The sequence below is a fragment of the Ambystoma mexicanum genome, chromosome 6q (assembly GCF_040938575.1).
Source record: "Ambystoma mexicanum isolate Mex_15411 chromosome 6q, UKY_AmexF1_1, whole genome shotgun sequence".
In the NCBI taxonomy this organism is placed as follows: Eukaryota; Metazoa; Chordata; class Amphibia; order Caudata; family Ambystomatidae; genus Ambystoma; species Ambystoma mexicanum.
The window spans coordinates 1,166,919,785-1,166,947,007 of NC_090937.1; the positions used below are offsets into that span (position 1 = coordinate 1,166,919,785).

The window sequence follows — 27,223 nt, forward strand, 5'->3', positions numbered from 1 at the left end:
TAGCTAGCTGCTCACTGTACAGCAACTTCGCCCACCTAATGTAGCCCAGCCCCATCCCGTATTCCCTCAGGGCCTCCAGCAACCACGACCACCTGACTGAATCGAAAGCTTTGACTGCATCTAAGGACACAACCGCCATTTCACCCTCGCTCTTGCTCCCCCATTCAACCTATGTGGGTTATATTCCTGTTGGGGACATAACCTGTTTGGTCCAGATGTATCAATTTACTAATAACTCTCCGCAATCTATTAGCCAGGACCGCTGTCAATATCTTGCCGTCCTGGTTCAGCATTGACAAGGGCCTGTAGGAGCCACAGCTATGCCCTGGTTTGTTGGGCTTAGGGAGCGTTATTATAATCGCTTCTCTAAGCGATTCCGGCAACCGGCCCACCTCAAACGATTCATTAAGCATTTCTAGCATGGGGGGCGAGGGGGAGTACCTCCTCTCTATATGCTTTATAAAATTTTCTAGGAAGTCCGTCCGCTCCCGGGGTCTTACTGGTGGGCAGCTGCCTCACCACCTCCTCCAATTCCTCCAAAGTAATCGGTGCATCCAGCGCTTCTCTTTCTTCAGCACTAATCTTACGTAATCCAATCTCTCTTAAAGTTTCCCTCATCTCCTCTCGGCTGCACCTCCTTTTGTCCTCATATAGTGCCCTGTAATAATCCAAGAATGCCTCATTGACTCCTTCTTGGGTGTCCGCTACCTCTCCATCCTCTCTGGTTATCGTCCTAATCGGGGGCCTAGGGGTTTCACTCTTGTATAGCCACGCCAAGAGGCGGCCCGTTTTATCCCCACCTGCATGCTGCCTCTCAACATACTTCTTATAGTTAAGGTTGCAGAGCCTTTTACCCAAAGTTCTGCACACCGCTGCTGTAGTTTAAGTACTAGCTCCGCATCCCCCCCTCCACTATTGAGTTCCCTTTCCAGTTCATCCTCAGCTCCCCCTAACTCCGTCAGGACCCCACCCTGCAGGCCCTTTGATTTAGCGATGGTAGCACCCCGCAACACCACCTTAAAGGCTTCCCAGAGCATGCCCGCCGAATCCACACTGCCAGTGTTCTCTTCGAAATAATGTATAATCTCGTCTCTGATATCCTCTCTGAAAACCGGATCCTTGAGCGCCTCAGCCCGGAGGCGCCACGTCGGTATCCACGCAGTACTGCCACCCCAGGACCAGAGGCGCGTGGTCCGACAGGACCCTCGCTTTGTATCCTATTTGGGTGGTCTCTACCACCACATCTGGCGTGGCAAAAAAATAATCAAGTCTCGTATGCAGTTGTTGCAGGGCTGAGTAATGCGAATACTGCTCCCCATTAGGATGTTTCAGTCTCCAAACATCTGCCAGCCCGAAGTCGTCGAGCAGCGTCTGCAATGCACACAATTAAAATCCCCTCCCCAAATAACCACCGCACCCACACACGTACCCAGGTTGGTACACAGAGTCTTAAAATATGCCGCCGTGTTTTGATTGGGGGCATACGTATTTACAATGCACACCTCTTAATTCTCCACCAGCGCCTTGAATATAACCATCCTCCCCTCTGTATCCACCACCTCCTGTGTAAGTTGGAGTGGAACGTGCGGTGCCACCCAGACCAACACTCCCCTAGCGTAGGCAGAATACGGAGAACCCACTACAATACCTCTCCACTTCTTCCCCACCAGCTCCAACTTTTCCCGCGTCAGATGAGTCTCCTGCAACAGTGCAATATCAATCTTCTGTCTTTTCAAATACATCATGACCTTGTTCCTCTTTAAGTAAGAGGCGTACCTCCAATACCAACAGCATTGAACATTTCATCGAAGAGAACAATATGCAGAACTTCAGAAGCCTTTAGCGCTGAGTGATGCTCCGGTGTCAACCAAGCATCTAACCTTTCATAATTAAATTGGTTTTACAATGGAATAGCCATTTATTTCAACTGCAGCTATAAGTAATTTAAAAAATAAACCAATTTTGGGATAGGAGTCAGCTCATCCAAGTCTAGTTTTTCAGAATATGTACAACAAGGTTTTTATTCTCCTTCCCCTGTTAATTACCTTTTAAAATGTAAGAGCAAAAAGGTTAGAGATTGTATACTATGCATGAGGTTAGCCACCCAAAATGTATTGAGGGCATGGAAGGGTATTCCCTGTGCAGCCAGACTCTGTAGATTGTGCAAAACGAGTGTTGAAACCAGACATTCTTACCAGTTGCCCAATACTCCTATTGGATTATAAAGCTTGCTATAGTGCCTTTGTTCATAAATTGTTGAGTATTGAAACTGATCAATTCTGGGAACCATTTTTTCTGGTGAACCAATCAATTATTACAGCAGCTTTTTATATCTGGCAATTCAACTTCAAAAAGGATAACATAATCAAGATTAAATATGTTATGATTTTATATAAGATTAATATGTAATTTGTCAATATGTAGGATTTATTATGAAGTTTTTCTTAAATTATGTATGTGGTGACAATTTTTATGGTGAATACTGTTGAAATGGTATAGGTATTGTGATTTATGTGTTGTATATATTATGTGTGTAAAGGTTTGTAAAATACCAACACACACAATACAAAAAATAAAAAGATTTTGATTCTAGGACCTAGCAGGGCAGAGGAAAAGCTGATTCCTTGTATTCTAACCACCGGATGCGCAAAATAGCTGCTAAAAGAAAGGCATAGGTTGCCCCCTCTGACATAAATCAATAAGCCTTACCTCCCACTTCCCCATTTTCACCTACCCTGACGGCAGATTGTATGATTTACATCGAACTGAGCCCCCAAGCACAGTTACAATTCTCCATTTGACAAAAGTGATTGATTGTTGCTATGTTATAGGACAAAAAATGGTGGTATGAAAAGTGCCGCACAGTACAGTCTCTACTGCTATGAAACACAATGACTAGATGAGCTGGACATATTGCAACCGCTCAGTGAAGCTCCTGCCGGTATTGCATTATAGTAAGGAAGAGAACCACTTAGCTCGAGGATCAGCAAAGCAGTTGCTTACTTCTTGGAGTGGCTGCCATTTATCCCATTCCTCATTGATTTCTCATTTTTCTTTACTTAGGCCATAGAGTGAGCGTGGCATGCTGTCCTGGGTGGTAACAGCCCACTGTTTACGTTAATTGCCTGAGTAAAAGGTCAGTGGGCCTTTACCCCAGATACAGTATGCTAAACTCCTGATTATGTACATTAGCAATCATGCATGATGTCTGGGATGGTAAGGACCTTTTCCTTGTGAAACTAACAGGCCACGCACAGCACACAACCTGTGTTGTTTCTCATCAAGAAAAACAGGCGCTTTGAGGGATGGCTGTCTCATTTCTTTGTAGCCCATGAAAATAAGCTCCAGAGGCATTTGTGGCAGCAGAGTGCGAAGAACAGAAAGCTAAGTCTGGCCCTGCCGGACAACACAGGGGAAGTTGAAGTGGACGAGGGGGAAGAAAGCATGTGCTTGTAACGCAGGCATTTACCAGTAGCTAATGGCCGCGATCGAAGATTGGTTGCTCACCAGAAGCTGGGTGCTAATGTTCTTCAATACAATGGCAGGGTCAGCAGGAATACGACAGCAGGCCAGTGATACTTCTTCTGGAAATTAAGATATTGGAAACAGCCAAAACGTTATGACCAGTGATTTCAATTCCAGAGTTTAATTTGATTCTAAAAGAAATCAGAGTTGGAAAATATTCACAATTATTGGGATAGGTATAGCATTTCACTAAAGGAACTTTAGTCTGCCTATGATCATGGTAAAGATTGGCTTATAAAACACAGTGGAAACATATCCTTATTTAGCAGACATGTCAGCCAGTTTTCATTTGGGTCGCCTTCACACTGGAGATGAACCATACATGAACATCCCTGGTGCTTCTACCGAGGATAGCTTCAATAGTCTCTAGCGCACATTAGTGGATGGAACCATGAAAAGTGTGGTTTCTGATCCATTTCCACAGATGAAATCTAAAACGGAGACTCGGCGCTCAAATATGTCTCACAAGCAATATTAGGATTGAGACTCCAGGAGTTTGGGCTAGGGCTACTGTTAGCACAAAGGCAAACACCATTCAAATCGAGCTGCTGTGGAATAAGCGCAGTGCTAAGATTTAGAGGCTCAGAGGAGCTCGAATAACCCATTGCACAAGCTGAAAAATGCTTCCAAGAGCAGAAAGCAATCCCCACAACCATGATCTTCTCACATAGATGCAATAAAAGAAGACACAATGTATGGCTAAAAATGTATGGCTCTAGTTCATTGTTATAATTGTGGAATTCTTTACCAGTAATAGGACACCTGGCACACAAGAACACAGTCTGAAATGCTTTTAAGGCGACCCTGAGAAGGGAATTGCCCAAAAAACACAGAGGGACAAGCAACTACATTGACTTGTAACTCTACTTGTAGTTGAAGTCGATCTTAAAACGCAAAACTGAACGAGGAGGGGAAAGCACTTCCTCTCGTGACATAATAAATGCCTTTACTGAATTTTACCCTGCCTTATGCACGTCAGACTTTCCCAATGAAGAGGCTCAGGGCTCGTATCTTTCTCAATGTCCCCCGCAGAAGATTACACTGGGGGAGAGGGAGGAGATGGAAGCGGATATTTTACCCGAAAAATGTGTGGGCAGCAATCCTATTCCTGCCAAGTAATAAGACCCCAGGGACGGATGGGGTCCCTGTGTCTTTTTATAAGGCATTTAAAGAAGTGTTGATTCCGGTGTTGGTACCTCTCTAACTCCTTCGGGAAGTTGGGCGACTTACCCAGACTATGGGGGAGGCAAAAGTGGTTCTGCTTCCTAAACCCAATAAAGACAGTACACAGTGTGGGTCATAGCGTTCCATTGCCCTTATCTATATATATAAGAAATTATATACCAAAATATTGGCGGCCAGACTTGAAGTTACTTCCCAATTTGATCGACCTTGACCCGTTGGGCATAGGCAAACGCTTGACAAAACACTACGAGTTTGTCACCCGATAGAGAAAGTCCACACAAAAAAGACACATGCAGTGATGCTTGCCTTGGTTGCCGAAAAGGCGTTTGACCGCGTAGAATGGTCCTTTCTATTCTGCACAATGGAGATCATGGGTTTCGGGTCCACATTTTTACAGAAGCTTAGGGCCAACTATCACACACCTACCCTGTGATTGGTAATTAACCGCCATCTCTCTCCCTGGGGATTAAGGTCAACCGAAGTACTAAGAAGTGTTGCCTGCTATCCCCATTCGGCTAAGGGCCAGAGGCAAAGGGCAACTCCTGAAGAAGCAGCTCCACTCCATGTTTGGCCATGTTCGCCTTTTAGGCCTGCAGCCATCAACCAGCAGCAACAGACAAGGTAAGAGCGGTCCGGCTCGGGAATACAGCAATCAGTATTCTGGAACGCCCTACTGTCCTTCTCTCAGCCTCTTAACATAGCTTACCAAGGTCTGCTAGATAGTAAGTCAATGTCCTATCACTTCTGCACTACAACCATTAAGAACCATTTAATTAATTTCTGGGTCCCCATCTTAGAGGCTCTCCGCATATCTAGTTTCTGCATTTACTGTTGTGCCCCCATTGTAGGTATTTCTCCCTCTACCGAGGTATCTCAAATCTAGGTGTTACTGCATTTACTTTTGTGCCCCCATTTCAGGCATTTCTGCCTCTATCCTGGTGTCCCGAATCTAGGTGTCACTTTATTTACTGTTGTGCCCCCCCTACCCCCATTTCAGGCATTTCTGCCTCTATCCAGTTGTCCCAAATCTATGTGCTACTGCATTTACTGTTGTGCCCCCATTTTAGCCATTTCGCACATCTAGGCAATGTGTACTGCTTAGCCATTTCTCACATGTAGGCAATTTGTACTGTTTGGCCTTTTCGCACATCTGCACGAACTGTGTTGCTTAACCATGTCTCACATCTGGCTGAACTAATACCAACACTCAACCCTCATCATACACCTCTGACATACTGCACTAAAGACAACCAGAACTCCTCTGCACAGCAGACCGCACATACTTCACAACACCGCAACCACAAGACATACCACACACAACCTTGTACAACACATGACGGCTGCATCCCAATCTCGCACCCAGGCTCAGTGAACGTTGCATCCGAACTGAAGCTGCCAACAGCACATCACAGCACCCTTGCTCTTTTCCCGCTCTTCCCCCTGGCCTCACCCTCCCCCTGCTTAATTATTTCTTTTCACAGAACTGCCAGAGTGCCAGAAGACCATGCAAGTGGCACATGTGCGCGGTATAAAAACCATTAACATTAACATATGCCATCTATTTGGAACCTCTGCTAGAACGCTTAAGATCAGCACAATAAATCAAGGGAATTAGCTTTTGCAGGACGAAGAACAAACTAATGGCCTTCACGGACGATATGCTTCTCATGATCACTAGCCCAGACACAACGTTGCTTGCGATTGCTAGGGAGAGCTCAGGGAGTTTGGATCTATTGCAGGACTGAAAATGAATGCCCATAAATCAGAACTGTTAAACCTGTACATGACGGAAGCTCAGGTTGGGGGGATTCAGGGGTGGAGCCCCTGCATCCGGGAGGACACTATAGTATTCAATATCTAGGGGTGCACATCAGCAAGTCATTTAACCCTATATTGATATTGATATTTTATTTCTATCGCGCTCATACACAGGTGTTTCAGAGCAGAACAAGGCAAGGGAAGTGGAACAGGGGAGAACAAAACAACGATCTTACTAGGCCCAGTGACATTGAAAACGTGCAAGTGCATAGGAGAAGGGGAGGGGAAAAGTGCATGGAAGGGGGTAGAATGGAGAGTGAGTAGCAAGGAGAGACAGACAAATAATAATACATTAATAAAGGCAATAAACAATGGTAGTGCAAGTGGCAAGTGCTGGGTTTAAGGCAGCAGTGCAAGGGGTGGCCTGTAGGCAGTGCAGGAGGGTGGCAGGGTGAGCAGGTACCTGGGCCCGGAGAACAGAGGGTGGCTAGGTGCACGTTGCCGAGAGAGAACAGATCAGCAGGGGGGGTTGGGGAGGAGCTGAAGGCAGAAGCAAAGAGGAAGGTCTTCAGGTGCTTCTGGAACCAGAGATGGTTCTCCTCAAGTTTTAGAGTGGCAGGGAGGCTGTTCCAGAGGAAGGCCCCAGCCGAAGACAGAGATCTACCCCCCCAGCTTGTTTCTTTGAAATACAACTGACCCTAAGGGAGTTGGAGGTAGAGGAGCGAAGAGCTTGATAGGGGAGGTATTTGCAGAGGGATAGCTGAAGGTATTTTGGACCCAGACCCCAGAAAGCCTTGTGGACAATGCAGAGGGTTTTGAATGTAATCCTTCCATCCACTGGGAGCCAATGGAGAGATTTCAGAGATGGAGAGATACGATCCCAGGGCTTGAGGAAAAGGACAAGTCTTGCAGTCTTGTTCTGGATTAGTTGCAGAGGGAGGAGAGTAGAGGCAGGTAAATTTAGAAAGGCTAATTAAACGCTCCTATTAGGGACAGTGAGGCAGCTTCTAGCCAAGTGGGGGCCCTTGTCAATATCATGGCTGGGCAGAATAAATGTCAACAAAATGGCGATCATCCCCAAGATTTTATATTATTTCCAAATTCTTCTGATACCAGTCCCGCAAACATTTTTTAGGACTCTTCAGAAACAGATGGGGTCATTTATCTGCAATAATAAAAAAACGAGGGTAGAAATGAAGATACCAATGGCGCCCACCCATAAGGGAGGCTTGGTAGCCCAAGTTCGGGTAGTTCGAGAGTGGTTTACGGGAGATCAGAGTAAAATATGGCAGAGGATGGACAGAGCAGTGGTGGGAAAACCCCGGGAGGAAATCCTGTGGTTTAACAGATCAGATACGACCAGGAACATGTACTTAAGATCACAGCATCAGTAGGAGACATGGGATTCCCTGGTTCGGCAAGTGGTACTGACGACTTTCCCTTCCCCATTGACTACTTTATTTCAAAACCCCCAATTCCAGCCAGGACGGGAACAGGAGGCCTTGGTACAGTAGGAGGCGACAGGGTCTTGTAAATTGAGAGACATGGTGGAGGGCCAGGATATTAGAACCATCATACAATGTAAACATCAATTTGAGTTGGGGCTGGTGATGATTTCGTTCCTCGCAGCTGTGACATTGGCTAATGGACACGATTGCCAAGAAGGCAGCGACCAGGGAGCCCACTCCTTGTGAGAAATATATGCCAACAAATTCAGGGGAAAACTAAATAATAGCCGTACTCTATCAAATATTCTCTGACTGTCCTTTGCAGCCGGAATGGCCGTACATGAAACTGTGGGAGGCCACCTTGGGACACTCAATAGAAGGGGATCAGTGGGTTAGGTTATGGAGGAGTATACCCAAACTCACAGATCCGATCAATGTGGATCAGAATTATGGTACATTGGCAATTTACCGCAGAGAAGCTACATACATGCTATCCTGCAGTATCCAATGAGTGCTGGAGGGGTGTGGAGAGATTGGGACTTGAGAACACATTTGGAGGAAATTCTATGGTATACAGCCCTTCTGGGTTAGGGTTAACAGAGCGATAAAGGAGATCTTTGGGTCACGGAGCAACAGAGATTTTGAGGCGGTCATGCTGGGGATGGAAGATATCCTTGAGATTCTGCCATCAAAATCACAGAGAAAAGCATACAGGATTCTTAGCATTGCAACCCTGCTACTGGTGGCACAAAAATGGAAGAGTAGAGTTGCCCTGTCAGAATAGGAATGGATTGCCAAGATCTGGATTTTTGTAGCATTGGAGTGGGTGACCTACACGATTCCGGGGGATCACCTAAAATTTCAGGCGGACTGGGACTTGGTTCTGTCATTCCTGTATAATGACTTTCGGGAAGCTATGTGTCCACAGAGACTACAGATGTTGGGTCTGGTTTGAAGCTATCAGTCTTATAATTTTGGAGGGAGCCATCAAGATGTCCACTTGTTTGTTTGTTGTCGTGTTATGGGGGAAAGGGTCAGGGGAAAGGGAGTTGGAAGTTGTAAACAAGTTGAAAATGCGAATAAATCTACTTTAAAAAATAAAATGCACGAGTACCCAGATGTTCTGAAACACTGCCACCTACAGGGCATCATTGTATGATGGTTCTATGTTATTACATCGATGATCTTTTTTTCGATGGGCTTTTTTATCAAAAATATTTGAATGAAAACACTCATCAAATATGTATTTTTATTTATTTTGGGGGTTCCACAAGCTCCCTCTGCCCTATTGTTTTTGACCTATTCCCGAACCCACGTACACCTTATATGCTCTTTCACACCCCTGCCTATATTTTTCAAGGAGTATTTTTCATAAAAGAAATCTCTAAAATAAAACAACGTAAAAATGACCGTTGATGGCTACAGCTAGGGATTGGAGGCCAGCTCCGGCGGGGCCAGGTAGATCCACTAAAAAGCAACCAAGCCACAGCTTATCCAATGTTCTCCAAGCTACTCGCATGTCAATAGGTGACAACTACCTACACACGCTTAAGGGTAAACTCCTCAATAAGGAGGTTATGAGCAGCTGAAGCTAAAGTGTCCATGTGCCCATATTGAGGGAAAAGTGATGGCAAAGATGAGCACAAAGTCATTTACTTACCTGTCCATGAATACCATGGACACAAAGTCTGCTTTGCCAGGATGAGTTGGTAAATCAATCTGACCCCCTGACTAAGATCTTTGATATGATAGGGGAAAGCAAAGTATTATCAACAGTTCTACTCTTCTGACAGAAGTATTGAGGAGGAATAATTGTTTTATGCAGAATGCATTATGCAGGAGACTTAGCAGAGAGCAAACTGAGAAACCACAAGCTTCAGTGGAAGTGGTTCAGATGCTATGTAACTGTTTACAGGGGGTCAGGACATATATCTGGGACGCATTGTCTGAGTACTGCAGGAGGGTGAGATGATAGACATGTTTGTGGAAAGTAGTGAGATGGGAAGACTTACACCAGATCCATGGCATACCACAACAAAAGAGATAGCCGAAACTAAAGGAAGACTCCAAATAAGAGCAACTCCAACCATTCCCATCTCAGTGCTTTGGAGATTACGATCTTGACAGTCTCCACAGGGGGAAAAGCAGTCATGATGCATCCAGACTACTGTTTCTTCAGAGGGGTCAGCTTACTTCATTGAACTTTCGGCAATTACACAACACATTGGCTGAAGAGATCAGGCCTCCCTCATCATTATGGCATTAATTCAAAGAAAGCTGTGCAAACAAAGGAAGAAGGCGCTGGGTCTGAGGCGCCTCAGATGGATGAGACTGCATTCTACTGATCCCATCACTGTGCACAGAAGTAATGGTAGCAGGTCACCAAACCAATAGGGCTCTAACAATGTTTTGTCCTGTGTTGCAACTCCTATGTGATTTGGCAAATTAACCTATGGCAGAGCAGTTTGTTTACTCATTTTGCTCGCTTGTCAACACTTTCTGTCATAGGAGATGATGTGAAAATGTTTGGCCTTGAAACTCCCAGGTTGCTTATCTGTTGACTGTAGAACACGCAGAAGGGACATCTTGTAAAACATTTCAAACTTAACATTATGTTTGAATCTTTATTCTCTGCAGGATGCCAGAAGATCCATTGTTTAATGCATTCTAATGGCCTACTAGGTATGAGAACAAAGGTTTGATTGAGCTCCTTTTACACGTGGGTGATGCATGGCTTTCCTGGCCATAAGTAATAGATGTTGTGTTGAATTACAGGAGACCTGATGGCTTATGAATGAATTGAGAAACATCTATAATTTTTAAAGCGCAGGGTGAAGAACAAGCAATCCCTAAAAGATGTACTTTGCGAACTGAGCATTTAATGCTTGAGGATCTAGGCAGGTACATCATGTATGAAAAAGGTTTAAGGCCTAAAATTCGAATTCCATCTCACCCAGTCTCTGCCAGTAATTTGGCCAATGTGAAAGGTTGCCTGTGAATTGATTGGGTAAGCTGGCTTTGTTAAATAAGATCACTATTCCATGATTTTGTTCCTTGACCAAAACTCTCAAGACTTAAGGAAAAGAGATGGCGAAGTAAGCAGGTTAATTTGGCATGGTAAAGTTCTGAGAGTGCTGTTTAGTATCTTGTAGAGCTCAGAATGGGAGGGTCGGCTGTGTCTGCTGAAAATTAAAGCAGAAACAATGCCATTGCATTTGATGGTGAAATAAGTGCATAACGCAGGATAGACAAACCCAATATTTAAAAAAAAAAAGGACTTGGATAAACTTACTGGGATAAGAAATGTACTTCATGGGGAAAGGCCGGGTCAGAGGATTCCATTAGCCACATATATTGCATGAGAATGCTATGGGTAAAGTGGGCTTTATTGTCAAAATCCAGCTGCAAACCCTTCTCCTACAGGGACAACAACTCTGGAGAAAAGAATCCTCAAAGCATTCTAGGTTTGGAATGAAAGATTTGTTGCAGCTTTGTAAATTACTTAAAGTGGGTGCCAGGAGGTCTTCTTTTAAATCTATGAATACAATTTCAGCTACCAGAATTTAATAATTTCAAATCACTGGGGTTGATACCTGAATTACAGGGAAATTGAGATGCCCATAATGGCTAACCTCCTGGATGGACCAATCCCCTCAAAGCAAACATCAATCTTTATAGAGGGTGTCATGCTGAGGGATCAGCAACTATACTCAAAGCTAAAATATGCCACTTTTTTATTATGTACAAAAATGATTTGTGGGGTGGGGGGGATAGGTGTAATTTAGTCCATGGGGATGGGGTCTGCCTTCTGAGGTCGGTGAATGTCAGTCCTTCATCCCTCCCCAAACAGTAACCCACAGTCTCTGGGTTTTACAATGCCCCTGACATATTTCTTGGCTTATTGTATCTATTTTTAATTGGGTTTCATTTGTCAGGATGTCACTTTGGACCTCTTGGATTTGCTAATTGCATGGAACCTTCAATCCTGGTACCTCAGGTTCTTTTAATGGTTGCCTCCTTCACAAGCATTGTACCCCAGGATTATCAGACTTCTTCCTCCCATTCCTCCTCCGGTGAGAGGTAGAAGCTCTGCTGGTGGATCTTGCATGCCTTTAGGATTATTCTGAGGCCTTGACATCATTGCTTTACCATGATCATGATCGAGGGTACGATGACTTCCTTTTTTGCCAAAGTCTTCTTACCCTCGCCTCTTCTTCCTCTTCTTTCTCGTTTCTCTCCATCTCTCAACCTCAGTTCCTTCTTTTACTTGTTGGCACCTCGTCCACGGTTCTCTCTTTTTTTGTGCTTTTTGCTTTTTCTACCACTTGATTTGTTCATCTCTGTTACTCTGCTCTTTTCTCTTCTTCAACCTGCTTCTCAGCTGCTCTATCACCTCATCTGTCTTTCCATCTTTTACCTCCTCCATTGTTATCTTTAAACACGCCCAACCTTGCTGTTCTCTTTCTCTTCAAACCATCTCTCACTTCTCTCTTCCTCTCTGCCGGTTTCTATTTTCCAACTCTTTCCTCTTTGCTCTTACCTCCACCAATCCTCCTGCTCTCCTCTACTCCCACTGATCCTCTTGTTGTTACCTCCTATGCTGTATCTCTTCTCTATCTCTTTCATCTCACTCCCTCTTCCACCATCACAGTTGACTTTCCCTCTTCCACCTCTACTCTGCTCCTCCTCTCTCCACATTTCTTTCTTTCTTCGACACCTCTTCCTCAGACTCAGTGTTCCTTTCCTCATTATTGCATTGCCAAGATCAAAACTGCACCTATGCCTGATACCCACACTTCCCATCAAACATAATTCTCTTTTATTCCTGCTGTGGAATGGGCTGAGATGTTTTGATTGCTCAAGTGTGGTCGAATGTGAGTGTGCTTTGGGATTGGATGATACCTGTATGGACTACAAATTCACCAGGTACTAATAATTAGAAATCTGTTAGTGGTCTACACAATGGTTCCTCTAGCCGACGTGATAAAACTCACCATCTTGAATTCATTCCTAAAGTTATTGATGTTGGCTGTAAGCGCAAGAGTCAAGTGTTCTATAAGCACATAGGAGTTCATATTTCTGACATATTTGCGTCCAAGAGAGATGGAGCACACAAGGCCTGCAAACCACTGAGCAGGCAATGCTCACAAACATTTATCTTGCAGTAAACCAGACCTACCAGCTTATATTATGTGGTTCGCAAGAAACCCCCTGTGGCAGCTCCATGTCTTAGGTTTAACTCCAGTGATACTTTAATGGGGTGGCTTCCTTCTATGATGTCTCCAAGGTGCTTTTAACACAGCAGGATTAGTTAAACAAATAAGGAGAGGGATGGCATGGGAGCCAAGAAAATCCACCATTACCTCCACCAAGGCCTTGATCACAGAGCAGGTAGCAGTACCCTGCTCCAAAGGTTCACCCAATCCCCTTGTCTAACCGCAAGCATGACACTGGCACAAGGGCCATCTACACATTATAGTCCCATTAATATTGTCATGCTGATCTGATGTTAATCAATCTTTCCAAATCAGTTGAACTCATGGATCATACCCTGCTGCTTAACAGGCTAACCTAATTCAATAACTGTTCGGATGCCGCTGCAGCTTGTATTGGGCCATTTCTGGTTCCTTGTTTCTCAAGGGTCGCAGTTGGCGACTTTAAGGCGCCTCCCATTCCATTACTGTGCAGTGTTCCACAAGGGTCCTGCCTATCCCGAACGCTTTTCAATCTCTATGCACGCCCACTGTTTGAACTACTTCATAGATCTGGGGAGAAGTATACTAACTATGCAGATGATAGCTAGATTATTTTCGAACTGACAGGGAATTATGGCCATGATTAATCCACCATAAATCAAACCTGCTCACTGGTTCAGTTCTGGATGGCCATTAACTCCCTTGCATTTAATGACAGACCAAGTTGCATAATGTGGGGTCAGGTCTGCGCCTGAACAAGCTGGATGTGATTCAAGATTTCTGACTGCATCATCCCTGTTGTATCGTCTGTTAATATTCTGGGAGTATACCTGAATTACAATATATCAATGAAAAAGCATATAGCAAACATGCAAACATTATGTGCCTATACCATCAAATTGCTAAAGCAGATCAGGCCTCATCTATCTGCAAGTAACCTGACCTTTCTGGGGTGGACAAAGCTAAAACGGACTACTTCAATAGTCTGTTGGTAGGAGGCCAGAAGGACCCTTCATCAGCTGCCTGTACATCAAAGATTCACTCCTAAAATCCTTATGCTAACTCACAAATGTCGAGCAGGAAAGGCTCCACGGTATCTTGTTGATTGGTTACATGATGCCCCAGCATTAAGAACTCTGTGGTCTAATGGGGACAATAAACTCTTGCAACCTTGTTTCAAATTAAAAAGCTTTGGTGGAACAAGCTTTGATGTTTGCACCCCCGGGTCTCTGGAACAATTTACAGCCAACCCTTCACACAATATCTTGAGCCCTCAGCTTCAAGGGGGCAATACAAATCTTTTCTACTCCAACGATGGAGAGATTTCTATATTTCAGGTTTCTGATTGTCTAGGACAGATTCTTATTTGTTTTTAATTTCCTCTTGATATTTCTTGTTTCTGTGTTGTTGTTTGTTGATTTCAACATGCGCACTGAGGCCTTTGGCCGAGTTGTGCGTAAAAAGCAATACATAATATTAATAATAATAGTCCTCTTAACAAGCTCACGAGAGAGATATTGTGGAGTTAGACGATAACAACTGGATCCGCTTTAATATCTCTCCTTGAATTGCCATTCTTTTTTGTCAACAGTTTAAGTTTCCTTGCTGCATTCACTTCTTGCAAATACCAGGGAAGGCCATGTACAGACTAAATGTGGAGGAGTTTTTGATAGAAGTCATTATGAGAATAATCTCATAGCTACAAGCTGCTTTCCAGACAAGACTAGTAGCAAAATAGAAAAAATGAATGAGGGACTTAAAAAGCATAAATGTCACAAAATATGTTGGATGGACCAAGATAGGAAGAAAGGAACTGCTGTACCAGTGGAGGGGAGATTGGAAGCACTCTATAATTATACTGCGTGAATCAGAGTTCATAACTTCAATAATAAGTTCAACAATAAATGCTACATATCAAGAACTGTATAAAACATTGATAAAAAGACATTCTCCATTACCGCTCCCCCCAATAATTATTGAGAAGAAACAAACCTTCTATGATCAACTGGTAAGATAGAGCTTCTTGTCGCTGACGCTCCTGCAAACAAATGTGAGAAAAATATGTAGTTTTACAACTTAAGAAAATACACATCTCCTCAACACTTTAACATTGACTTTAAAAAAATGTGATAAAGCTGGAAATGAGGGACTTGGATACGAATAATAAACGGATTATAAACTGATTAGAAACTGATCGGCTACACGCCAGATTTGACTGGTTCATGGCTATTAACATTAAACAACTCCTATTCAAATCAAGCAAACTGAAGTTCCATCATGCACCTTTGGGGTTTTCAGTACTTTGACTGTGCACATTCCAACGTTTTATTTCTGTAAATAAATTAGGAATTGTTAATATTGCCTACATAACATAACAAATCTGGAGACAAATATATTAATATAACAAAACAAACAATACATTTGTTTGCATCCCAATTGTTCATGAAAAGAATCATATGTCAATTAGAAGTGTGTGTAATTTGAAATAGACTAAGTAGAGGAACTAATCAGACTAGATTATACACATTTAAATATCAGTAAAAGATAACATATTAAGAAAATAAAATTAGCACAAATCTATATTAAATATTAACATCAAAGTCAATAATAAGAAACACAAGTAAATAAAAATATCAAGATTATGAATTCTAAAGATATACACTAAAAACAGCACAAGTAAAATAAAACACACAGGTATAAGACAAAAAACACAGATAGCGATGTACGAGGGAAGAGAGCAAAATGAATACAATAATGCATGCTAAGAAACAATCATATGATGCAAATGGACTGCGCACAAAAAAATAATCAAAATAGCTTGGAATTGCCAACAACATAAAAATATAGTATGGTAACTATATCACAATGAGGGGAAATTAGATAAGAAAGAGATACATGCATTCCATTTGTTATTATATTTCAATAGTGCAGCTGGGGATGTTACAAGGCATTTGTCTAGTCTATATACATTACAAATACCATTCCAAAACACTCCAATTATAACATTTTGAAAGTTCTTCCAATTAGTGGTAATGCTTAGAATAGCAGCTAGCACAAACGGGTTAAAGAGGGCAAACAACATGTGTTAACAGATGTTCCAATGGCCATACTAGCCAAGATATTTGCAAATGAAAGAAGTTTGTTAAACTTAAACATTTGCTGTAATATTTCTCAAACTTGAGTCCAGAATCATCTAATGTATTGCATATGTTTAAAGGAAACAACCTTATCAGGAATGGACCAACCATCATCACTATTACTAATTTTAGCATTGAACAATTTTAAGGGGTAAAAAAAGACTCTGAAGAAAGATTCACTCAAAATAGGGATATTGTATTATGTGAACGTGAATGAAAGGTAAACTCAATCAAGGATGGCTAAACACCATGAGTAAACAAGGCCAATATACTGGATGCATCTTAAAAAATAATTGCAAGGCTTTCTGTTTTTAAATAAATATACACCTGGACTTGCTATCCAAAAAGGATCCATTAGATAATTAAAGCCCCCAAATAATGATAGTTTAAGAATATTTGACTGAAGTAGCATGTTGTTTATTTTCATCCAAAAATATGGTTAAGGATTGGTGGGGCCATATATATTCATAACACAGATTGCTTCTGTATGAACTTGCACGTTCAGAATACTCACAAGGCATAGTAGGTTTGTCCTGTTCACCCCCCCCACTGCTCTTATGTATTTGGTTTTTAAGGATTTTTCTCCATTTCCCACTCCTACTCCCTCCCTTGCCCTGTGGGCGGTTTGAAACAGTATTTTCTTATTGTATAATCACCTAAAAACCAAACAATAAACAAACAAGCGCAAGCACAGACATTTTCTGGTCAGTCCTACGTCCCCATATCGCCACATTGACAGCCCTTCTAATGTTATCTTGGGTATGCTTTCCCATAATGAACCCAGCCTGATCAGAATGTATGATCTTTGGCAGCACCCTCATTAACCGTTGGGCCATCACTTTTGCATAAAGCTTTGCATCCCTTTTGAGTAAAGGAATGGGACAATAGCTGGTGCATTCAGTTGGATCCTTACCCGGTTTCAAGAGGAGAGTAGTCGAGTCGTGGAGGGTCCCATAATCCCTGGACACCCCCTGCCCCCCCACACTCCCCCCCGACTCCCGAATTTGATATAACAATCTCATTAAAGGGGTAAGTAGAATATTCCCGAAGGTTTTGTAGTATGCTCTACCGTCTGGGCTTCCAAGAGCCGTCTGTCCTCCTCAGAGATTCGGGGTAGTTTTATTTTCCTTAAGAATGCCTGCTGGGCCCTAGTGTCTATGTCCTCACCTTTCCGGATTTGAGACTAGAATGCTTGTAAAATATCCACTTTCTCCCTTTCCCCCCTCAGTAGATCGCCCTCTGGAGTTTTAAGTTGGGTAATGTAATTCCTAGGATTCAGACTCCTTAGTTTTTCTGTCAGAAATTGGTTGGCTTAATCTCCCCTTGAATAGTAGGATTGCTTAGTTCATATGAGATGTTGTGCCGATCAGTGTTCCAAATGGGCTTCCAATTTCGCCCTATCCTTCATCAGAGCCCCCCATGCTCCCTGGGATACCCAGGATTTATGCAAACCCTCTGCCTCCTCGACTTCCCGTTCTAACATCCCACGAAGGAGCTCCTTTTCCCTCAGAAAGGCTGCTATTTGAGCGATAAATTCCCCTCTCATCACAGCCGTGCTAGCATCCCAGACCATGAGCCAGCCTACTGTCTCAGTATAATTTTCCCGAAAATAATTCTACAGGGCCGTCTCCATATGGGATCTCAAGACCAGGTCTCTTAGAATCCACTCATTCAACCGCCAGGGTCTTCAAACCATCGGGGGTGGTGTCGGAGGCTCAGTCCGGAGAATGCCCGGGGCATGATCAGTTAGGTACCGCACCCCTATATATTTTGCTGTAACCTGTGGGATGAAGGTGTCTGACACTAATACCATGTCTATCTGGGAAATACCCTTATGCACTGCAGAGTAATGTGTGTACTCCCTGTCTTGGGGATGGAAAAAACGCCAGGTCTCAAGGAGATGCAGCTCTCTAAGAAAGCGTGTCAACGCCTGTCTATGCCTAACATTGTTGTGGGTCGGTGGGTTGTTTGTGTTGTATCCAGTGAGGCGTCCATTCCACAGTTAAAATTCCCTGAGTAAAATCTTTCCCATACACTATCCCACTACCTTATCCAGGAGATCAGTTGAACATTGCTCTTGCTTCTCATTTTCTCGCATATATAGCTATCAATGTGACCAGCTGATTCAACAAATCCCCCCACCCCCAAAGACCAAGTAGCGACCTTCTGGATCCTATGTAGGAAGCGTTCCTGGAACACCAAACCTTTCTCAATCAATAGTGCTACCCTCCTCTTTAGCCAGACCACAGAGGCCCGCAATTCAGTCAACCTCCTGAGGATTGAGTGTCCCTTGACCAGAGAATTTAGTCCCTGAACATGTGTACCTCGCTATCATCCAATTCCAACCCTTTGCTGCCCCTGAGACTCATCACCAACCCCCTCCCCCATTTTTAACAGGGACTTCCATACACCACCACCTAAGTGTGAAATGTAAAAGAACAGTGAACCTCCCTCCCCAACATCCCCCAAACTTTTAAGACCAAACATAAAGATGTTGTCTCCACCCACAAGGCTCACTGGGGGTAAATGGGACCTATTTCACACAAGTCACCCGCCCTCCCCCCACAGAAAACTTTGCTTTGCAAAATGATATCGGCCATTACCCAAGTACTGAATAGATTAGCATCTCCGCCACCATCAGGCATGCCTGCCCATACCCAACTTTGTAGCTTCCCCGGAACTTAGATATACTGAGATGGTGTTTAGCTGGCCCTGCCATTCAAATCGCAGACAACTTTGGAATGTCCATCGGTAGCGGATGTCCTTGGACTTGAGCCAGCCTTTGTCTATCCGCAATCCTTTCCGCTTAAGCAGGGTCGCCTGAGCCAGATTCTGGTAGAGTCAGCAGTACATCGCAGAACCTTATTGGTTCCCGTTTTCACACAGCCCTCATGGTTTCTTCCTTCACTTGGAACAGGTGGACTCTAGTTAGCACGACTGGGGCCATATCCTTACTCAACTGGTACGAGGAGTCTGGTCCAGGACTATATGCCTCTCCACCGGAGAGTCCAGAAGGTGTAAGAGGGCCGCCATGTATCCCCACAACACTGCATCCGCTATGGATTTGGATGCGTATGTTATTTCGGGCGGGATCTATTACCGGCATCCTCCTGCTTGTTAAGAACCGACTCAATTTCCTGCTCCAGGGTACAGTAAGGAAGGCATGGAATCAAACGGTAGGACTGACACAAGTGATCACAGTTCAAGGGTGTTTATTGAACTTCAATTGGGTTTGAAAAAACACCTATTTAATCCTAATTTATTTGTATCACGCTCGTACAGAAGTATTTTAGAGTGCGAAGGCATGGCTAACTAGCCATGGAGTAGGAAGTGCTCCGTGCTGGGCCCCTGATGATCCGACGACATCTCGCTAAATTACGCTTTTTCAACTGGCATGTGTGCCTTGAAATCACAGGATTGAGCATTGGAATACCTATGCTACAGGAATCTGAAAAGGAGAGTGAGCTGGGCCTGCGGATCGCAGAGAAAAAAGATTTCTTGGCTACAGTCGTGAAGATACTTTGTCGCCAAGATGGCGGCACACAAAGGGAAAGCTGATCCGAAATGAAACTGACGCTTGGCACTGTAACGAGCGTCTGCAGGCGCCTGACTGCGCACGGATACTAAGTGTCCCCGCTGAAACTGTCAATATATAGCAACCCCGAGGCGGATTGGAGTTGGCGACTTTGCGATGTGAGGTCGCTTGAATAAGCGACACAGAGCTTGTGGGCACACATGTTACGGCTGGACCCCGCTGCGTGTGAAATCAGGGGTGCCGGCCGTACTTGAAGGACGCTAGGAGGGCCTTGGACCCCATATCGGAGGAGCGGTGCCTCAGCAAGCGTCCACTGGGAACGTCTCGCTGCGTATAGCCGGGACGGCTGGCAGAGAAAGTTGGACGCAGTGCCGGTCTGTGGGCAGGAAGGCCGCGCTCGCGGGGAGAGGGAAGTCGGAGGCACCGATGGTAAGGACCGCCCATGGAACGGACTTGCGCTAAACGAACTTAACATATCGCGGCAGTGCAAAGTGGCTTGAGGAGACACTGCGGACTGTGATGGCCGTGTCATAAGGCCCCGCTGCGTAGTTGGTACAGCAGCTGGTGCCGAGTGATTGAGGATAAGCAGAGACAAGCCCGCATACGTGCATTACCGAAAGAGGTGGCCAGCAGATGTGCAGAGGTGGATGTAGGAGGGTTGATGCTAAAGCGTGATACAGAGGCAAAGTAAACTCGCATAAAATGGCCTGTGAGACATAGGAGGCTAGTGGGGTGCACGTTGGCGCACCACTAGTAGAAGCACCGTGGCGCACGGAAAAAGGCCAGGTACTGATTGCCAGAACTGAATACCACTCTCCAAAGTAGACGCTTGACCTAGCACAGGCCGCATGGGCTCAGGCAGCTCGACGATGGAGGCTTAAGCCAGTGGTAGGAATACGTGGCAGGCCGCAATCCATTTGCAGAGCGATTGCATGGGTCGTAATTACACAAAAATCAAGAGATAAAGGCCCTAACAACCGGCGGAACCTGTGGAGCGGACAACGACATTGAGCTGGTGCCGCACATGTACGTGTGGTGACATCATGTCGGTGAAACCAGCGAAGTCTAAGACCAAACAATCGACAATGGAGGTCTTCACGAAGACGCAGAGGACCCCTACTACGTTGGCGCAGAGCAAGGAAGCCCCAGAGGGAGACAAACATCAGATCCTGGAGGCTATAACAGAGTTGAGCACGAAATGGGGCTTGGCTATGGCGGACCTACGGACAGCCCTGGAAACTAAAACTGATGCGGTGGGGACTGAACTCACTCTGTTAAGACCAGATGTAAGAGCGCTGGCTGAAAGAACCAGTGGTTTGGAAAGCGCAGTACAGACCAACACAGTGGTTAGTAGGAGTAATGCCAAGGAAGTCCATGTGCTAAAACAGAAGGTTGCCAATCTCGAAAATCGAGTAGAAGAAGCGGAAAGGAGGGCAAGAAGAAATAACATACGGGTTGCCGGCCTGCCGGAGGGGGAAGAAGGCCAGGACCCCACTAACTATGTGGAGAACATGATCCTCCAGGAGATAGGGGCTGACAAACTATCGCAAGGGTTTACGGTGGAAAGAGCGCATTGTGCTTTGATGAGGAGACCACGACCTGGGGCTCCACCGAGACCGATCATCGCGAGGATTTTGAATTATAAAGACAGGGAAAAGATTCTAGAATTCTTTCGTAAAGGTGGAACAATAGAAGGAGCTTCCACTAACGTCACTGCATACCCGGATTATACGATGCTGGTGCAGCGGCAGAGATACAACTATGCGGCCGTCAAAAGGAGGCTGCGCGTAGCAGGCATTAAGTACATGCTTCTGTACCCGGCGAAGCTTAAGGTGTTGCATAAAGGCAAAGCCCTCTTCTTTGATACTCCAGAGGAGGTGATGGCATGGTTGGATTTGCAGGGTTGCCCGGAAAAGGAGGTGGACCGAGACCGGCGAGATGGTGATTCCTGAGGAGCTTGCACCATTTACACAGGGGGGTAAGTGGGTGGGTGATCCTGTCTATACGGGAAATGAGACTGGTTGAACATTGATTAATATGCGGGCCTTGAGCTCGGTACGGACTGGAATATAGTGCAAATGTATTCATAGTGGTCTAGCATTCATATAAAGCGTAATACATGTAGAAACAGGAGTAACGGAACTGGAGCAATCCCCCCCAGCCCCTCCCCAAGTATTGTTAGTTAAGCGGCCACTAGGGCGCTAGATGTGGGAGTGCCTGAGATCCAAGAATGGAGCTGGGCGAAAGTAGTTTGGGGAGGGATGGGTCGGTGGAGGGGTGGGAGGAGGGGAGTTTGGTATGTACATAGTTATGGGGAGTTTAAGTCTACATAAGAGTCTATATGGAAGAGCGAGAGGGTCGTATCTGTATTGCGTGAGCGGGTGGGATTGGCTAGGAGGAAGGAAGATGGGTACTAAAGAGCTATGGGAGATCTTAAGATAGTAACGTGGAATGTCAGGGGACTTAACAGTTATCTAAAGAGGAACAAGGTCATGCTATACTTGAAAAGACAAAAGATAGATATTGCATTGCTGCAGGAGATGCATTTAACGCGTGAAAAGTTGGAGCTGGTTGGGAAAAGATGGAAAGGTACTGTAGTGGGTTCCTCGTACTCTGCCTATGCTAGGGGAGTACTGTCTGGGTGGCGCCGCACGTTCCGTACCAGCTGACACAGGAAGTGGTAGATACTGAGGGGCGGATGGTTATAGTGAAAGGGGTGGTAGAGAATAAAGAGGTGTGCATTGTAAACACGTATGCCCCTAATCAAAACACGGCAGCATATTTCAGGACTCTGTGCACCAACCTAAGTATGTGTGTGGGTAGTGCGGTGATTTGGGGAGGGGATTTCAATTGTGTACTGAACCCCAAGGTAGACAGATCTGATGACAAGATTGACAGGCCCGCCCCAGCAGCTAAAGCATTGCAGACGCTACTAGATGATTTTGGGTTGGACGACGTGTGGAGAACGAAACATCCTGGGGAGAAACAATATTCGCACTACTCAGCCCCGCAGCAGCTGCACACAAGACTTGATTATATTTTTGCCACGCCAGATGTAGTGATAGAGATTTTGCAAATAGAGTATAAAGCGAGGGTCCTGTCGGATCACTCGCCTCTGGTCCTGGGGTGGCAATATTGCCGCCCTAGGGCGCGGATTCCGACATGGCGCCTCCGTGCAGAGGCGCTCAAAGACCCAGTTTTTAGAGAGGATATCAGAGATGAGATTATCATTTATTTCGAGGTGAATACAGGCAGTGTTGACTCGGCGGGCACACTATGGGAGGCCTTCAAGGTGGTGATGCAGGGGATTGCCATCGCTAAATCAAAAGGCCTGCAGGGTGGGGCCCTGGCTGACCTACAAAGAACAGAAGATGAACTAGAAAGAGAATTAAGAAAGGGAAATGTCGATACGGAGCTAGTGCTTAAACTACAGCAGCAGTGCGTGGAACACTGGGATAGGCTCTGCAACCTGAATTATAAAAAGTATGTTGAGAGACAGCATGTGGGTGGGGATAAAACGGGCCGCCTCTTAGCGTGGCTGTACAAGAGTGAAACCCCTAGGCCCCCGATTAGGACAATAACCAGAGAAGATGGAGAGGTAGCAGACACCCAAGAGGGAGTCAATAGGGAATTTGCGGATTACTACAGGGTACTGTATGAGGACAGGGGGGAGGGCAGCCAGGACGAGATACGTGAAACTTTGGAGGATATAGGATTGCCCAAGATCAGTGCAGAAGAAAGAGAAGAGCTTGATGCACCAATTACTTTGGAGGAGTTGGAGGAGGTTGTCAGGCAGCTGCCTACCAGTAAGACCCCAGGAGCTGATGGGTTCCCTAGTGAATTTTATAAAGCATATAGAGAGGAAGTACTCCCCCCAATGTTAGAAATGCTTAATGAGGCGTTTGAAGTGGGACGGTTGCCTGAGTCGATCAGAGAAGCGATCATAATACCGCTCCCCAAACCTAATAAACCAGTGCATAGCTGTGGCTCATACAGGCCATTATCGATGCTGAACCAGGACGGCAAGATATTGACGGCTGTCCTGGTAAACAGATTGCAAAAAGTAATTAGTAAATTAATACATTCAGACCAAACGGGCTATGTCCCGAACAGGAATATAACCACCGGCGACTCCATCGGGTGGTAGAATGGGAGAGCAACAATGAAGGGGAAATGGCGGTTGTGTCTTTAGACGCTGTAAAAGCTTTCGACTCGGTTAGGTGGCCGTGGCTGTTGGCGGCCCTGGGGGAGTATGGGGTGGGGCCGGGCTATATCAGGTGGGCGAAGATGCTGTATAGTGAGCCACTAGCCAGAGTTTGAACGGGAGCGGTGATATCCCAGAGATGGCAACTTAGTAGGGGCACTAGACAGGGGTGTCCCTGGTCCCCGATGTTGTACATTTTGGCTCTGGAGCCCCTGGCGGTATACCTCAGGCAACAATATGATACGATAGGTATTGAGGTAGGTGGGGAGAAAGACACCTGATATCCCTATATGCGGACGATTTGTTATTATACTTGAGATACCCAGAAGAAAATCTTCAGTATTTTCTGGAGGTCATGGAGAGGTATGCAGGGCTGTCCGGCATAGCGGTGAATCCCCAAAAATCTAGCATATTCCCGTTGGGTAGTTATAAGGGAACCCCTGTAGAAAGATTACCAGTGTTGTCAGTGCCGTGGACGGTTAGTTCCTTCCGTTACCTTGGAATAGATGTGTATCATACGGCGGAAGAGGAACATAGACATAATACTGAGATGGCTATTGAAAAAGTCTGTAAATCTATGAAGTTTTGGGAGAAGCTGCCCTTAGCAATGATGGGACAAGGGGCGATGCTTAAAATGGTGATCCTGCCTAGGCTTCTGCATTATTTCAGTAATATTCCATATATGAGTCCTATGAGGTTTTTTGCTAAACTGAACGCTATGTGTATGGACTTCCTGTGGCATGGCACCCGGAACAGAGTGGCGCTATGGAAGTTGCAGAATTTCCATGAGAAAGGGGGGATCAAACTGCCTAATTTTGTGGTTTATTATGTAGCGGGTCAATTACAATATGTGGCCACATGGCTCTCCGATGAAGTGACCCCTGAATTTAGGTTGTTTGGGTGAGACTGTACCCCGTTTTACTTGAAGGAAATGATCTGGTTGCCTGAGTCAGAAATGGAGGAGCGCTCTGGGATGATGATGCTAGGGTGGAAATTGTGGCGCCGAGCATGCCGAATGATGCTGGACCCGCTTCCGTGTTCCCTGCAGGTACCGCTGGTTGCTTTGGTAGGGGGAGATAAGCAACTGAGGGTGATTGTCAGATCCTACTGGGAGTCAGTCGGGCTGGTAACGTTAGGGGATATCTGGCAAGAGGGGACCATGAAGGATTTTGAAGGACTAGGGAAGAGACGGGACTGCATGGGGGCCAATATGTTACGTATCACAGGTTGGTGCAGAAAATTCAGAAAACGTGGCCTGAGACAGTATTGGCGGAGGAACCAGACGCCATTATGGGGACAATATATGACATAGCGGAGGGAGGGCACAAGATTTCTAGATTGTATGAAATGGTAATGACTAAGGTTGGGAAAGAATTGACGCATTTGAGATTGGATTGGGAAGCGGAAGTGGGAGCCCAAATGGAGGATGAGATGTGGGAGCGTGCCCTAGGATACCATAAGAAAGTATCAAGGAATGCCAGATTGAGGCAAATACAACTGTATGTAACGCATAGAGCATATATGACCCCTCTGAGGATATCTAAGTTTAGAAATGCAGGGCGAAAGGCATGCCCTAAGTGTGACGTGGAGAACGCTGATATGACACATATGTTTTGGTCATGCCCAGTAATTGAGTGCTTCTGGAGAGGAGTGGCACAAAAACTAGCTGACAAAGTCAGACACGGCATGGGCCTGCCTGCTAGGAGGGTTTCCCAGGTCACGGAAACTTAAACATGTTGGGAAATTGAAAGACTTGGCATATGTGCTTGCAAAGTGGAGGATTGCCATGGGGTGGAAAAAGTGTCACGGACCACGGGTGGAGGTGTGGTGGAAGGAATTGCAGAAATGGGCGGAGGCTGAAAATGTGGTATGGCAAGAGGCAAGTAACATGAAAGGGGAAGAAGAAGTGGGTACCCTGATGGCATGGAAATTATTAATAGCTGAACTATTTGGAACAATATTGGATCCAGCGGAATCCGAGGATAGTGATACCCTGCCTCATGCAGCAGATACAGAATGTGAAGGACAAACAGGCTCGTAATGGGGGGTGGGATTGGGGGGGACAGTGGACAAGGACTGATTGATTTTTATGTATTGGTTGAGAATTGCACTGCATGTTTGGTTGTATTTTTTGTTGGTTTGCATAAATTTAATAAAATTATTTTAAAAATTAAAAAAAAAAAGTATTTTAGAGTGCGACGAGGCAAGGGAGGGGAACAAGCGAGAACAAAAACAAAGATCTGACCAGGCCCAGTAACATTGAAAACGCAAGTGCATGGGAGAGGGTAAAGTGCATGGGACGGGGGAGAAGTGGAAAAGTGCTGAGCAAAGGAATACAAATAAATAATTAATAAATAAATTATAAAAAAAGAAACAAACAAACAGTGGTAATACAGCCAGCAGGTTGCAAGTGCTAGGTTTAAGCCAACAGACAGGGTGTGTCTGATAAGTGCAGAAAAAAGGGGGGCTGAGTTACAGATACAGACCCCAATGCAATGGATTGCCAGGAGGCAGTGCGGGACAGTGGCAGGGTGAGCGGGTACCTGGACCCGAAAGTCAGAGGGTTACCAGGTGCACAATGCCGAGACAGAACAGATAACCCAGTCCTAGTCGAGTCTGTTCAAATAAAAGGGCCTGTACTAATAAACCTATTGCCAATCCTTACTTCCAAATTCATAGTGGGGGAAACAATGTTATGCAAAAGAAAAGTGTTCAAGAAATGATATGTCAGGATATTCAAGCCGTTGGCTTCTCTTGCCCATGCTTTCAGCACGGGACAAGGCGGCACATTCGAGCTTAACACACTGCTTCTCTAGCACGAGGATGCAGTTCAAAACCTCAACATCAGGGCCTTCTGTGCCAAAGTCTCCTTGCCATTCAAAGTCTCTTATTTCGGAGGACCTGATGCAACACAACAAACATTAAAGTTCCTTTCTACTTAGGATTTCACATATACAAGTTCTCGGGTTATTTACTGTTCACCCCGGGTCCCCCTCCACTGGGCTCAGACCCACTTTAACACAAAACCTTCAATTGCTCTCCCTCCGCTGGACTTGGACCAAATTTTGCGATTTAGCTTGACCCGTTGCAGGACCACTTCGATTCACAATTTCTTGTTCTCTTCTTGATACAACCCTTTGCTCACTTTCACTTTGGCCACTTCTCGGCTGGATACCTTACAGAGACCTTCGATTGAGCACCCACGCAGTGCCGGACCACTCTGTCAAAGGTATTGT

At 45.1% G+C, this 27,223-nt stretch overlaps 1 protein-coding gene across 2 annotated transcripts in view; it reads right to left on the reverse strand.

The window, feature by feature from the left end:
• The window catches only part of N4BP2 (NEDD4 binding protein 2), a 2,396,815-nt gene that overhangs the window by 951,062 nt on the left and 1,418,530 nt on the right, over positions 1 to 27,223 (reverse strand). For both annotated transcript variants that reach the window (XM_069631771.1, XM_069631772.1), the window contains one exon: positions 15,104 to 15,149. In XM_069631771.1, the coding sequence (XP_069487872.1) occupies positions 15,104 to 15,149 (46 nt within the window). The remainder of the gene's footprint in view (positions 1 to 15,103; positions 15,150 to 27,223) is intronic.